Source organism: Cebus imitator, unplaced genomic scaffold (genome assembly GCF_001604975.1).
Source record: "Cebus imitator isolate Cc_AM_T3 unplaced genomic scaffold, Cebus_imitator-1.0 Scaffold109, whole genome shotgun sequence".
Classification (NCBI taxonomy): Eukaryota; Metazoa; Chordata; class Mammalia; order Primates; family Cebidae; genus Cebus; species Cebus imitator.
Genome location: NW_016107424.1, coordinates 1,783,271 through 1,799,988, shown reverse-complemented (window position 1 = coordinate 1,799,988; position 16,718 = coordinate 1,783,271). Strand labels below are relative to the sequence as shown.

Here is a 16,718-nt window from a genome sequence, read left to right as displayed (position 1 = left end):
CGGGTACGTTTAAATTTCCCACCAAAGTGTGTGCTATTCATGAAGAGTTTCTGAATCCTGCATACATAAGCACAGGGAAAAGAGGGACACTAAGAAGAGCACCAAACAGCTGGCTTTTAGAAGTATGGCATGTGTGCACAGGTAACCACACCAAGACAAAGATATAAACCACACATATAAAAGAGAGAAGCAGAACAGGTGCCGTTGGATTTCAGAGGGAGAAGGGAATATTGCTGGAGAGGGTTAAAATTGTAAGCTTGACACTTAAGGAGGAAAACCATCAGAAAGCATTCGAAAAAGAGGGAAGAGTATGAGGATCAAACAGGATAGCATGGCATATGTTCAGAGCAAGTTGAGAAGGAACAAAACAAGCCAAAAGGGATTAATAGATAATAAAGCAAGACATCTTGAAATCAGAATATAGTGCACTATAAAAGCAGTGAAAAGGGAGATTTGCAGGAGTGAGTGACATCACTTTTCCATACATTTATTAAACACCTGATCTTCCAAGAACTATGCCGCACACTGGGTCAAACATCAGAGCTCCATTTTGGTAGGATTGATCTCATGACAGAATGGTCATTTAAAGTGTTAGTATAACAGGAATAGTAAAGAAAAAAGGACAAAGGCACCTAAACTAGACAGAGCAGGAATGGAGAGTGGAGAGGTGAGCCAAGCACACATTACTCCACAAACTAATTATATGTTCAGGAAATGTTTATCTGAATTTCGTGGAATATATCAGAAATTCGCTGGACTTTAGAATCATATTTATTTGGAATTACATGGTTGAAGGGGGCGCCATAATCTTTTCAGTTATCAGACCCAATAAAAAACTAGCCTCTGATGCTAGACATAATGAGGGTCAGAACTGCTAGGGATAGACAATTCAAATATGAACTCCTCTGATTTCATATTTGCCTAAGAAATATGATCTAAAGAAAACAATAGTCATAAAGTGGGATGATTGGAAGCATGATATTATCGAAAGACACAGAGGTATAAGGAGTTGTAAAGTAGTTGTTTTTTTGTTTTTCATCAGGTGTGGGAGTATTCATAAGAAAAGTGAGGAGACTTTATTGACTAGGTCCCGTCACTTGAGCTAGATGGATCTAACAAAATACATGAGCAAATTAGAGAAGTATTAAGTTTATTACTATTTGTTTATCAAGAACTGTTTTACAATTTAAACAGATACAGACACATTCCCTATCTTCTGGTAAAGGATGAAAAAAAATCCTCAATTTAATTTTGGTTATTTAATATAGTGATGCCAATAACATTTAACTGACCTTTTTCCTCTTCAATTTAATCAACTCATATTTATTAAGTACCAGCTGTTGGAATTATAGAGACAAACAATCTCTGTTCTACAGAGACTCACAGTCTAGAAAAGGAGGGAAATATGAAAAAATATATATATATTTCCTGGTAGATTGAGAAGCCCTATGATGTAGGACATGAGCAATGTCTTACAAGAATACTAGGAGGAATCACATTTAAGCATGTCCAGAGAGACCAGGGAAGGCTTCTCTGAGATGACTGTATCTGAGTTGAACCTCGAAAGACACAGAAAAGTCATACAAGTGACTAGAGAATGACAGGCACACAGTTATGGAGCCAAGAACATAGTCCTGCCACATGACACAGGCCTGGCGCACAGGCGGCCACTATTATTAGTGAGGTAAAGTACGGGAAAGAGCTAGCACAATGTCTGGCCCTAGAAGTATATACTAAGTTTCCTTGCTTCCTTTGTCAACATTAGTTTAGAAAGCCGCATAGCAGCAGTTAAGAGAGTGTGTCCTGGAGTCCTGCTCCTGCTGTGCTAATTCCTAATTACAAGATTCTAAATAAGTCACTCTATTTGTCTGTTCTCACATTGCTATGAAGAACTACTTGAGACTGGGAAATTTATAAAGAAAAGAGGTTTAGTTGACTCACAGTTCCACAGGCTGTATAGGTAGCATGGCTGAGGAGGCCTCTGGAAATTTACAATCCTGGCAAAAGGGCAAAGGGGAAGCAAACATGTTTTCATATGGTGGCAGGAGAGACAGAGAGAACGAAGGAGGAAGTGCCACACACTTTTAAACAAGCGAATCTCATGGGAACTCACTATCACAGGAACAGCAAGGGAGTAATCCAACCCCATGATCCAGATCCAATCACTTCCCACCAGGTTTCTCTCCGAACATTGTGGATTATAATCCAACATAAGATTTGGGTAGCAACACAGAGCCAAACTCTATCAATCACTTCACCTTCAGTATCTTTATCTGTATAATAGGGAAAATAGGACACTTATTTCCTAAAATGTCAATGAGGATTGAAGATATGAATACATGTAGTAAGCTTAGAACAGAGCGTGGCAAATACTAGGCTAATAAACATCATTATAGCATTATATTTGCACATGAGGAAAGTTTTTATAATTTTAAGAATGGTATAGTTCTAACTTGATTAAGTTTATTGCCTCTTATCTTCGCCAGGTACAAACACAGCTGGGAAGATTTAGATTAAACAGAGTAATGACTTTCTTCTGTAATGGTTGTAAAACAGTGAAACATCATCAAAGAGATTTCAGATTGTCCTCCTTCTGCATTACAAAAGAATGAAGTTGATGATGTTCTGAGAAGAGTAAGTATGATGTGTTGAATAGGCAGGTTAAACTAGTTTTACATCTTGTGTCCTTCCTATACTTCTGATCCTCTTATTTAATATATGCAAGAAAATGTTTAGCACAACACCAAAGGTAAGTGAAGAATCTTCTATTTAGGTTTGCAGTTGTCTTTTTATATCCTTGAAGACATAAGACCATGTGTCTTCAGAATGCAGTAGTGTCATAAGAAGGCTTTGTTACTAAACATCACACCTTGTGTCACCTCACACTTGCAAAATTGTTGAACAAAGGAGCCAAACTAGATTTCCCCATGGCAGGAATCTTGTCCTATGGTTGCTTCAGAAAAGTAGAGCTTGGGAAAATTTCCCAGAGATGAATGGTCAGGGGACAATCCCAGACCCCTGTCAGCTCTCGGAAGAACAAATAGGCAAATTGCCCATCACAGGAAATAATAAAAGCTACAGGGAGAAGGGAACAATGGTTTTTAAAGTGCATTGACTTTTATTATATGTTTGTGTCCCCAGTAGAAATGCTTATTGAAATTGGCATTAAAAGTTCCCACCTTGCCTTGAAATTAACATTTCATTACTGTGAGTGTGCAAGCAATCCTTCTTGGCTGCTACTGTTTTTATTGTTGTTAGCTAGAAAAAAATTTCCTTTGCTTGTGTAAAGTATTACTAATAGTACAAAACTGCATCAGTTCCACTAAAAGACTGTCTTATGAGACAATATACCTTAGAAATAGATGGTAGAACTGGAAACAAAAAGTTTATCACACCAATCATTTCAGTCACTGAATATTCAACTATCAGAAATTGCCTAAGTGCAGTTCACAAGAGTTCCTACTGTTACAAAATCATGGCAATAAATCTATAATATAAAGAAAATAAAGTTTTGCCGAGTTAAAGAGACCAGATCAAAAAAAAAAAGAGAGAGGGAGGAAGGGACAGTAAATTCATTTTTATAAAATTCTAGACAATACAAACTAACTTATAGTGACAAAAAGCAGATCAGCAGTTGCTGTTGGGTGAGGAGGGGACCTAACGGAGTGGGATTAGAATTACAAAAAAAAATCTAACAAGAAAAAGTTTTGTAAATTACAGATATTCTTATTGTCTTGATGATGGGTTCATGAATATATACATATGTCAAAACTTATCAAATTGTACATTCTAAATATGTGGAATTTATGTACAACACAGAAACTGTCACATTACATTACTGTGGTTGTATAAGTGCACTTTATTTATGCTAGCAATATAAATCAAATGGTAACAGAGAATAGAGACAGAAATTATTTTGTCTGAGGGGCAGTGAGTGAGAGACATTGGATGGTCTTATATTTATGACACAAACATATATAGCTTACCTAAGAGATAATCAAACCACTACAATACCACTATTCTAGTGAAGGCAGCCTACAGTCATGAACACCCCTTTCTCAGTGCAAGAAAGATCAAAAAGACAAAAAGTGACAAGGAAGAACCTAATAGCTATATACTGATCTTTACACTCCGATAATCAGGGCTATATCTTTTTTCTCACGTGCTCATGAAACACTCACAAAAATTGATCATTCATTAGGTACAAGGAAAACATTAATAACTTAGGTAACATAGACTACTATAAACAATACTCCCTGACTGCAATAAAATAACACTAGAAATTATTGACAAAACTGAAAAGCAAAAAGACCTAACCACCTAAAATGAAATACTCTTAATTATATAAAGGAGGAAATACACACTGAAATCACAGAATTTTTATTCCTAAAAAATATTCAAGCAAAACACACTATATATCAAAATCAGCAGAATACATTTCAGTTAGCATAGGAAAATTCATAGCACTAAATGCTTTTATCAATAAAAATGAAAAACTTATAACAAATAAGTTAAATTCCTAGATGGAAAAAATAGAAAATGAGGAACAACTAAACAATGAAAGAATGGTAAATAGAAGGAAATAATAAAGATAAAAGAAGAGGTAGAGATAGGAAAAAAGTAGACCTACTATTTCAAAGTCCTGGTTTTCTGAAAAATGTAACAAAATAGAAAAAACACTAGATAACTTGATCAAGAACAAAGGAAAAAGCACAAATGTAAAAACAGAAAATATCAAAGGGTAAAATATTGAAACAATAAATTTTTTAAAAAATATAACAGATTACTTTAAAGCTCAACATATAAATAAATTTGAAAAGATAGATAAAAATATAATTGTCCAAGAAAATAAAAATGGCCAATTTTGATTAGTTAAGAGCTAGACTGCTAAAACTGACCAATTTTTGTATAAAGAATTGGAGAAGATCATTAAGAATTTATCCTACAAAAGAACACCAGGCAACAGATTATTTTAAAGAGGAATTCTACAAAACCTCCAATGCTTTTAAACATGTATAGCACTTTTGGAGCATTGGGAAAGGACGTGAAGAAGAAAGTAAAATATTGGCACTTAGATATGATAAAGACAGCACAAGACAGAAAACTACAGCCCAGTCCCACTGAAGAAAACTGATGCAAAATACTGAAGAAAATTAATAAACATAATCCAACACCACATTAAGAATAAAATAGACCATGACCTACTGGCATTTATTCTTGCACTTTAAAATTGAATTCAATATTGGGAAACCAATTGATATAATACATAGTAGTTTTGAGAGAAAAAAAGTAAGATTATTTCTATAGATGCTGAAAAAGCTTCAGCAGTGTTCAACACTTTTTCTAGTTTCTATTAAAAACACAAAAATAGAACACAATATATAATTTCTTAACATGACAAAACATAGAAACTTTTCATGAGGACTGCATTATAATTTGTGGAGATGTTAATGGCATTTTAAGTAAGCTCATGAAAGGGCAAGAATGCCCACTATTTCACAATTATCTAACGTCGTAATAGAGGTTGCAAAATCCAATGCAATTGGATTAGAAAAATCACCAGTCATACGAGTTTGTGAAGAAGTAAAAATCTCTCTCAAAAATTCTAGCAAATTAATAAATACTAAAACTAATTCAAATAATAAAAGAATTCAGTAAGATATCAGGATATAAAATTACATACAAAAATCAATAGCTTTCAAAGACACAAACTATAACCAGCCAGAGGATATAATGGTAAAGAAAACCCCACTTATAATAGCAACAAAGAAGATTAAATCCTTGGGAATAAACTTGACAAAAATGTGTAAAACCCGTAGTAGGAAAATTTTAAAACACTCTGAAAGACACAAAATTTGATTTGAACAAAAGGAAAGGCACCCTCTGTTCTTAAACAGGACACCTCAACATCATAAAGATGTCAGTTTAATACAACCCCAGTTAAAATATAAGCAAGATTTTTTTTGTACAGTTATGCAAGTGAGTGCTAAAATTCATAAGGAAAACAAACTTGCAAGAATAGCCAAGAAGACACATAAAAATTAAAACCACAAAGGTTGGTTAGTCCTACCTTACATTAAACCATTCTATAGGGTCTTCGTAAAACAGGGTGCTACTTTCATGAGAATAGATTTAAAGACAGTAGAATAGCATAGAAAGTCCCAAAATTGATGTAAGTACCTTTGGAAATGATAAAGGGTGGCATCTTAAGTCATGGAGGTAAAGGTGGGCTTTTTAATAAATGTTGCTGGTACAACTAGGCAGCCACTGAGAAAAAAATTAAAATTACATCCGTATCACACACCGTATACAAGCTTAAACTTCACAATGATCAGGAACATATATATAAAAAGAAATAAATGAACTTAAATCACAGAAGTCTAGAAAAAAAATGGGTGATTTCCTCTATAAACTCAGTGTTGAAAAAAGCTAACACTGACTCAAAATCAATGGGCAATAAAAGAAACGACTGATAAATTTGACTACATAACTTGTTAACTTGCATAGTAAAATAATGTCAAAGAACAATTGCCAAATTAGAAAGAAATATTTGCAACATCTATCACAGAAAAAGGGCTAATAGCCATAATATATAAAGAACTCTTAAAATTTGAAGAAAAAATAATCTAAAATTCTGATGGAAAAATTAGACAAATATAAACAGACTATTCACAAAATGTAGAGTTCTATGCTAGGTACGATGACTTTAAATGTGTTAAGATACTATAATTACCCTCAAGAACTTTGTTCTCTAAATAATGTCTTACATAGTAAACAAAGTAGGCCAGGTGCAGAGGCTCACACCTGTAAAACCAACACTTTGGGAGGCCCAGGTGGGAGGATCACCTGTGCTGGGAGTTCATGACCAGCCTGACCAACATGGAGAAACCCAGTCTCTACTAAAAATACAAAATTAGCCAGGCATGGTGGCACATCCTGTAATCCCAGCTACTTGGGAGGCTGCGGCAAGAGAATTGCTTGACCCCAGGAGGCAGAGGTGGTGGTGAGCCAAGATCACGACACTGCACTCTAGCTTGAGCAACAAAAACGAGACTCTGTCTCAAAAAAAAAAAAAGAAGAAAACAAAACAAACTAAAATATTATAGACATACAAAACATTGGAAGAAGGGCCAAAATTTTAAAAAAGGCAAATAGGAAACAAACTAAAATCAGAAAGTTTATATAATGAAGACAGCTTGCCATAAGTATACATTTTAATTTCACCCTAATTCCTTTATTGTTCTGTGCTATATTTTCTTCTAACATTGCATAAGTTAAAATGAAAGAGATAGACATAAAAGAATCATTAAAATAATGTTAAAGAATATAAGTCAAGAAACGGAGAAAGAGTTGTTTGGGGGAAAATTATGCAAATAAAAGCTACACTTTAGGGGTAAAAGCTTACTTGTCAGTTACAAAGAAGGGTAAAAAGGAAACACACTAAGAAGTCACAGAGCCCTTATTACCTAATAACAGAAAGCAGATTAGTTCATCAATTGAATATGTTGCCAGACACCAATGCCCCTCAAGAACTTACTTCTATAACTTCTTGTAATACAAGAAGCAATAAATATCTTTATGGTGTAAGCCTTCGATAGAAGAGTTCTCTGTTACTTGCCCCTGAGAGCATTTCTAACAGTGAATCATCATATCAGACATGATTGTTTCAGATACTTTAATAATATAATCTTATTAACCTAAATAATTCTGACAGCTGGTCCTTCAGAGGAAAAAAAAATCAACCCGAAAATAAATAATATGTAAGCAAAAGCAAAACAATACACAAATAAATAAATAAAACCAGGCAAACACACACTTTTTATGTTTGTAGAAACTGGATACTTTGATCTGGTGGATTTCAGATCTGAAGGAATCAAAGGAAAAATTACTGAGAACCTCAATCCCAAAGATCCAAAAACCTTTTAAGTTTCTAGTTGACAATGGACAGATGAGTTTGGAGGTCAAATAAAGTCCAGTCATCTGCTTAAAAATTGGCTAAAACATAAGTCACATATCCAGAACCAGAGCTAAAAAGGAAGAAAAGCAGATGTTTGATGGAGTTAAGAGAAAACATGCAACTCTCTGAATCAGATTTTACGTGTAATAAAAGGCCATGAAAACAAAATTATTTTTATTATCTTTAATAATATCCTGCTTTGCTCTTATAATTTCAGGGAGTTTCATTTGGGGAAATGAGACATATATATTTTATGTTATTAGAATCCTGGCTTTGACTTTTATATGTTACCATTTTAATTCATAATCCAAATATACTAGATAATAACAAAATACCTGATATTTTTTTGAAACTTCCAGAAAACGGTTAAAATGAGACTAAGCAGAAGGTCACTGGGTCTTACTACTAGGTATACTCTTAGATTTTTACTTACTAATATATACCTAATACTATACGGTATTATATAACATAAAACTACTTGTTTCATGCTTTTTAGAATAAGAGAAAGTCCAACTCTAGTAAAAATCATAAATTCAAAGAGAAATATGAATGAAAAAAATAATGGGACAAGAAAGAGAAGCAATCTTATCTTTGCAATGTTAATACAGAGATTTTTTATTTTAAGTGAATAGAAATTAACGAAAACTCATGCCAAATCCAAGGCAACGTATCCATGTTTAATCTACCAGTTCACAGGGCTGATTATTTCTGAGATGGAGATAGATGACACATCTCAGAGAGCCTCACACAGGCCAGGCAAGGAGGAAAAGCCACTAAGCCTACCTGTGCAAGCCTCAGAATAGGCTGACATCATCCATGGTTGGAAAAATAAACCAAATGTTACAGGGTAGTCAGGCAACTAGTTTTTATTTTATGACAGTTCAGATACAAGCCATAGAAAATACTGACCCACTAGTCTGGTCAGTCTCCTAAGCAAATGAGCTACCACTCAAATAGTCTGTTCCTCTCAAGCATTATAAAGACATGAGTGCCTAATCTCATTTCATTTTACATCCTTAATTCTTCTGGCCTTTTCATATAGAAGGCAATATAACTCTGATGTAGGCAATAACATCATAAAATCTGAAAACTGGGAATGACCCTAGAGATCTGGTCATATCTCCTTCCCATTGCAGGAATTTTTCTGTAACATTCCCTTACAGTGACAACGTAGTCAACTGTGTGGACAGAAGGATTGTCTCATTGCCTTACAAGGAAGCTCATTCCATTTTCTAAAACATTTTTTAGAAAGTTCGGTCTTAAAAGACCAAAAACTGTTTCTCTGTAACTTCAATTTACTGATTCTAATTCATTCATTCAACCGGCATTTATAGAGTAATGACTCTAGACAGCATTTCCATAATGATAAAACACATTAGCGTTTTATCCATCTGCAAAGACAAACTCATAAACAAGAATCAAAATAAAACACCAACTGCCTCCCCTTTGCTGCTATTTCCCTTTTCTTATGCTCAAGTGTCAGTATCACTTACCTGAATCACACCTCCCAAGAAGGAAACTGCTGCAGCAACGTGGATCCTTTGCATTTCAAAGTCGGATAAGCCCAGCACACTTGTGTTACTCTGTGTGGTGAGGTTCTGGATGTTCTGAGGGACAATCCTTTCCACGGCATTGGCTGATATTAAGGATGTCAAGGCAAAGGTGCCTGAAACCAAGTGGTGTGGGGAATCTTCTATTAGTAATTCCATTAAAAGACTCAATAAAAATTGTGGGATTCCACCGTTAAAGTTGAAGCCACATCATAAAACCAAACAGAGCTGTTACAAACACTCTCCTCTCCTCTGTGCCCTTGCTTCTCCACTCTTAGTCTCGCTCCATGGATGAAATGGGAACTTACCTCCATATATGCTTATTCATTCAACATACAGCCACTCATCTCTGCTATTCTCTCAGGGTCAGACATTTTCTCACCTCTCTGCAGATTGGCATAAAGAATGTCCTGGGACAGGAAGTAAGATTATGGCCTGGATTTGAATTCAACCACTCAATTTACCAATAATGTGACCTAAAGCACTTTACAATAGATATAAATCATCTCCTCCATAAAATGGGAGTAATAATACCTACATTTCAGGGTTTAAAGGTAGTATAAATGAGATCATAGGTATAAAGACCTCAGTAAATTCAGCTTTTTCTGTGAAATGCTTGCTTCTTCATTCTACCTGTGCAAATCATACTATACTGGTCTTTCAAGGTCTGGTTCAAATCCCATATCTAATAAGGATCCATCCCAGATCCTCCCAACTAGACTTAATCTTTCCACCCTCTGTGGTTTCATAGCATAGTATATTTTTATTATTGCATAGCAACATACCATGGCCCATAAAATAATTAAATATACCATTTCTGTCTTCTGTTGTGAGATAAGGCTTGGTGGTATTTCTCAAGAATTGCCATGGCCTTGCACATGTGTGGGACCATTTTCAGTGTGTTCCCCTCCTCCTGCCAAGAGTTCTGAAGGCTCTCATCTTGGCACAGCATGCTGAGAATGCAGCCTTCTGAACATGGAAATGCTGATTCTCACAGAGAGGGGTTGGCAAATTTGGGTTATAGAAACAAACTGCAGCACTGTGCAAACATTTACCCTCATTACTACTTAAAGATCTTACTTTGCTTCAGGTCATAGGTGAGACTTTGTGAAAAGGGCCTGTTCAACACGTAGACATCCCAATGCAACCATGCAGGCAGCAGCATAAGGCAAGAGAGACACGAGTCAAACACAAACAGATATCAATGGAACTTCGACACAGGCAATCCTTGGTCTTACTAGATAGAGAGGTAGTACCTGCCATGGATTCAGAACAACATGGTGATTGTAACCTCCAAAAAACCTGGCTTAGAATCCCAGAACTGTCACCTCAATCTTTTTGTCTGTAAACAGTATTCCTCACCCAATGGGATTGTTATAAGGCTTAGATTAAATAATGTAATATAGGGCATATCACAGAAGGGGACATGTAGTTAACATCTGATAAATGGTAGCTATTCATATAATTATTAATAAGACTAAAGTTAGAATGCTTTGTTATGGTCTATCACTGTATGTTTTTCTCTGTTCCATAGAGTTGGTAGTACGTAAATATATACAGCAGATTGAATAACATTCTCTTAGTGAGCTAAGTCATTCTCAATAAATCATCAATAAATCATGACCATTGTCTTTATCATAAAGTACTAAATTAAGAGTACATTGAGAAACTAACATAGTATACCTGATTATTAGAAATAAGATTCTAGCACCAAAGATGAGAAATACCAAGTAGAGAACATTCACCATAGAATGTGATCTTGATAGGATATATTTCTGAGGGTATATTACAACACAGTGCTCCAGAGATCAAATCAAATACTTCTGAGAGTAAAGGAATGTGTCTTTTGGTGTTTAAATCTCTTAGAGTACAGAGCTAAATGTTTTGTACAAAAGCCACTGAACAAATGACTACAGAATTTTTAAAAACATATAGACAAGTTAATGTTTTATTTTAAGCCTGGTTTCCTGGGATTTGGAGGAAGATGGGAGGAAATCAAATGATAAAAGAGAAAGAGCCATCTGAAAGGCTTTGCTAGGGGAAGAAAAGGAAACTTCACCTGCATGTGAGTCATATTTCAAGAACATCTCCAGGGAGAGGACTTGCCAGCAATGGGTACAGGTCTTGCCTTTGTCTTGGTCTCCTCCCTATTAATTCTCTACCATTGCCTCCTTTGCTCCACTTTTTACCCTGGTTAGGCTCTCAGCCTATTAGTGGTACCCTTAGATACCACTACATCTATCTGGTAGCTCAACAGTACTGTGGGTCACAGGGTCTCATAGGAAGTGAATATGAGCCCTAAAGTTAAACAGACCCAAGTTCAAATCCCAGTTCTACTTAATATGAGCCTGTGATCTTGGTCAAGTTACCTAACCTCTCTCAGCTTCCTTATTTGTAAAATGATGATAAAATTAATCTAGCTACAAAATTTTGGTAGAGAATAAATGAGATTTCATATTTTAGAAAACACTATCTCAAGTCCTATCATACTGTAATCCATCAGTAAATAATTGTTTATTTTTTTTCTTCTGAAGAGTACTTTATACAGTCTTCACATTATCCTCTCTAAATTATCAAAGAAACTTTGCTCTTTAAATAAATTTCTCTGATTTAGGGAAAAATTAAGATCCACCAATTGTCACATATTGGTTCTCTTCTACAATGCTGTTTTCATTAGATTAATACCCAGGTTTTTTATTGTTGCATATTTATTCCAAGATACGTTCTTTGCAAGCCACAAAAAGTAATCAACTGATTTATTCCTTTTTAAAATATATATGTTTTAAATTAAAATAAGAAAGTTCACATTATTGAACAAAACAGTATGTTTCATGTCTTTATACTCTGATTTTATGAATTGTTTACTTTTAAAGATGCCTCAAGCATAATTAATTATTGCATTTAGTAAGTCAGGATTGCATTCCGGCCACCTAAATTGAAGGTAAAATCCCAAATAAAGTGATTTTTCTTCATGAAAGTAGCATCAATATCTTAATAATAGTGTGGAAGTGGGAATACCTCTATATGCATATACATCAAAATTAAATTATTAAAAAGAGAAGTATGTTCTATATATTAATTTGCAGGAATTTTTTTGTGACACTCAGTCCCCATGTCCAAGATTAACTGAAGGTCAAAAAATAGTTTGTCTATTTTCCTTGACATATATATGTTGCATAATAAGCGAAAATGATCATTTTATTTTTACTATGCCAAGGAATTCTAAATACTAGTATAAAAAACAAATTAAAAGCCCCAGCTGGCTCCGTCTTTGGTGAAGTACAAATGTAGAAATAAAATGTCTCTAGCGTTTATTGTGTGGTAGCCCATTCGACTTAACAGAAGGGAAATCAGAATTAGCCTTTGGCTTTAATGTTGAATGACTGCACTTAAGGCTGTAAATTATATGTATTTTTAAATGCATATTATTTATTAATTAGACTATATGAATCTGATAGCTGTTAATAACTTGTTAAATACAGAGTCTTATGTAAATAGTAATTTCAAAATCATGCAGTGAAATATCTGTAAAATATTTATAGTGATTTCTTAGGACATTTGAACATTTTGTGTGCATATTCAAGTATATTCAAATTGTGTATTTTTGTTTTCTTATAGCAATTATGGTGTATTGGACAAATTTCTTTTGACTTTTTCTCTTATTTGTGTTTAACAGAGAAAATATCTTTAGGGGTCAGCATTAAAACAAGCTTTTTCATTACTAAGGATATATTTAAATGTTTTGAAAATGAAAAAAATCATTATGAAATTAGGGAGTAAGATAATTGAAAAAATAGGCTTTAATAATTTATAATTAATTATTGTGCTTTTCTCTTTTTTGCATCAATACAAATAAGAAAAGCTTATTCTTGAACAGTGGGTTGTAAAGTTAAAAGCTTGGGCATCAGACTTGGTCACATCTGGTTGTAATCCATGAACCTGTGACTTTTAATCTGTGATCTCACAGAAACTTGCTGAATTTTAGTGTTTTCTTTCACCTGCAATGTAAAGGTAATAATGTCTATTTAAAAGGCTTGTGCTAAAACAAAATAAAATAACATAAGGAAAGCTTCTAATAAAGCACCTAAAAATACAACATCCATGGTTCTCAAATTTAAATATATACATACACAAATATGCATAAACATATATATATATATATATATATATATACTATATTACATACAGATTACATGTGTAAATAAAACCTAGTGAACTTATAAAAATGCTGAGTCTAATTCAGTAGGCCTGTGGTGGAAATAAAGGCTTTGCACTTCTAACAAGTTCCCACATAATGCTGAACCTGCTGGTTCATGAGCCACACTTTAGGCAGCAATGTTGTAAGTGATTGATAAGTATTGTTCCTTCCCTCATAAAATCAATTGATATAAAAAGCCAAATCTACATAAGTAAAATGTTATATTACAAGAAAATATATGTATCAGTTTGGTAGGCAGAATTATGACCTCTCAAATATGTTCACATTCTAATCCCCAGAACCTGTGAATATATTGTGCTATATGGTAAGAGAAAATTAACATTGCAGATGAAATTAAAGTAATAAGCAGCTGATCTTAAAAAAAGGAGAGCATCCTGGATTATCCAAGTGTGCCCAATGTAATCACAAGGGTCCTTTAAATATGGAAAATGGAGGCAAAAGAGCCAGAGAGAATTGAAGATACGATAATGCTGGCTTTGAAGATGGCTGAAATGTCCATGAGCCAAAGAATACAGGAAGCCTCTGGAAACTAGGAAAGTCAAGACAATGGATTGTCTCCTAGACCCTCCAAGAAAGGAATGCAGTCCTGCTGACACCTCAGTTTTAGTCCTGTGAGTATCATTTCAGACTTCTGGGCTCCAGAACTGTAAAATAATACCTTTATCTTGTTTTAAGCACTGAACTCATGGTAATCTGTTACAGCAGCAATAGAAAACAGGTGCAACCAATAACACAAGCTGACCATTGAAGAAATGGTCACAAAATGTTATTACTTAGAGGCTGAGATCATATAATCCCAAAATAAATAGAAATGCCTCTATAGATATTGCTAGTTAAAATTATTTTATTATTTCTTTAATAGTTAAGACTAAGATACTATTTTTATAATAATAATAGCTAACTTTATTAAATCCTATTATGTAGCAAGTACTAAATTAGACACTACACATCAATTATCTAGTTCTCACTATAATCATGAGAATTTGGAAGGTAATTTGGCTATCAAGAAAGCAGCAATGGAGTTTAACATTTTGCCTAAGACCATGTAGATAGCAAAACAACAAATAAGGCAAAATACTCAGGTTTATCTAATACCAAATCACCCCTCATATTTTATTTGGTAATATAGAGCTAGGTAAGGTAAGAGTTATATCAAGTAAATAGCATTGTATAAACTAGCCTAAAATAAACCTAAAAAATCATTTAGTTTGCATATCAAATACATGTAAAATATTTTTTACTGTTTTTTGAGTAGCTAAATTTTATATAGTCTTCTTTTTTCTCCCAAGTGCTTACTTTCTCTCATGTCATTGTAATTTCAGATCATCTCTCTTCTTTTGTGGAATCTTTGCAACTCAAAAATGCAAAGAATCCTTAGCAATAACCTTGGCTATATAGTAATATAGCAATAAATCACAGTATATATTTATTATCTGGTGCATGGAAAGTAAATATCTTGCTCTTATATTTTCTGAGGTTTTCATCAGTGATGTTAACACTGCTATAGATATGTAATCAGTAATACTCATTGAGTCTCTTTCACAAGTAACATTAGAAGCATAAACATAGGAATCATTACCTGTGGCAACATGACGTCCCATTCCAAATATGGCATAAATGATGGCAGGAAACAGAGACCCATATAAACCAAACACTGGGTGCACAGATGAGAGAACAGCAAAGGCCAATCCTGTGAAGAAGACTGGGGTAATTAGAACCACCTTAGAACCCCAAGACACAATCTGTTGTGCAATAGAATACATATAGGTTTACTTACAGACAAAATGAATCATACTTTATTCTACTTGCTCAACAAGAGACTAGCGTTATTGCCCTAAATAGAAAAAAATTCAGTCCTTAGTTCATCGTTATAATTCCAAAAACCATTATTTTTGGACTAATGCTTTTTCCCTTAATTGCAGAGATGTCCACAAGAAAATAGTGGTCTTCAGAGTGTCTTTCTGTTAAATGCCAGGTTTGATAGTAACGTTGCAAAATATCTCCAGGCACACTAAAATTTTAGAAGAATTTCACATGTATAATTTTATTTGCACAATAGCATCTGTAAGATAGATGAGATTAGTAGCCTTACTCTAACAGATGAGAAGCCTGAAATGGAATGTGAACTAGGGCTGAGCAAAAAGGACGCATACTCAACATTGGCTGGTTGGCTAGCAGCACAGCCAGCCTGAGAATATGTGTCTCAGTGGTAGGGCTGACGCATAAACCTATGTGCTTCCCAACTCACTGGACCCTGGCCTGTATTTCAGGTACTGTTTCTTAGAGTGGAAAAAAAAAAGCAACTTTTCTTATTCAAAGAGTAAGAAAGAAATAATTCATAACTTAATTTTTATTCCTTGTAGATATTGCTGCCTACGTAGTAGTATGATACACGCACATAGAAAATTTTCTTAGACATGTCTAAATGACTCCTGGTGGTTTAAAGGTGACCAAAATATCTATGAGTATGGGTTCATAAAATTATCGGGTTGTGGCTGGTCCTTGGAATGACAAATTCATTCAAATGTATCAGTAAAACTGTGCATGAAGGACTTTACATGTTATTAAGAGACTTGAGGATGAAGGAGGCTTTAAATTCTAGAGTCTCTGAATATGGGGCCAGATAATTATTCACACTATAAAGCCTGGCTGTCTGATTCTAATAGCAATAATTTTTACTTTTGAGATTTACCATTTTTAAATTAAATTCCCTTTTTAATAAACTCCGTAGTTATGTTTCAGATATTTTTGAAGCAGTAAAAGACATTTTAGCTACAATTAAAATACATGAAAAGTCAACCAGTGACCACTCCTTTCTTCTTTTTGAAACCCTCTGGGTTGCTTGTTTGCTGGCAATGTATTCCTACGGTGTGGTGAAAGTACAATGAAAGTGATCATAGAAGTGTCAATGGCAGAGGCTCTTCTAGAATTTCATAAAGCCACGGTGAGAGATAGAAAGGATGGTGTAAAGGGGCAAGTCTTGAAGCTGTGT

The 16,718-nt window shown here is 34.2% G+C and overlaps 1 protein-coding gene across 2 annotated transcripts in view; it reads right to left on the bottom strand.

Annotated features, from left to right (window-relative positions):
- SLC26A7 (solute carrier family 26 member 7) overlaps positions 1–16,718 on the bottom strand; it is a 174,972-nt gene that overhangs the window by 88,185 nt on the left and 70,069 nt on the right. For both annotated transcript variants that reach the window (XM_017538069.2, XM_017538068.2), the window contains exons 3-4: positions 15,306–15,416; positions 9,451–9,623 (exon numbers count right to left, since the gene is read on the bottom strand). In XM_017538069.2, coding sequence (XP_017393558.1) covers positions 9,451–9,623; positions 15,306–15,416 — 284 coding nt within the window. The remainder of the gene's footprint in view (positions 1–9,450; positions 9,624–15,305; positions 15,417–16,718) is intronic.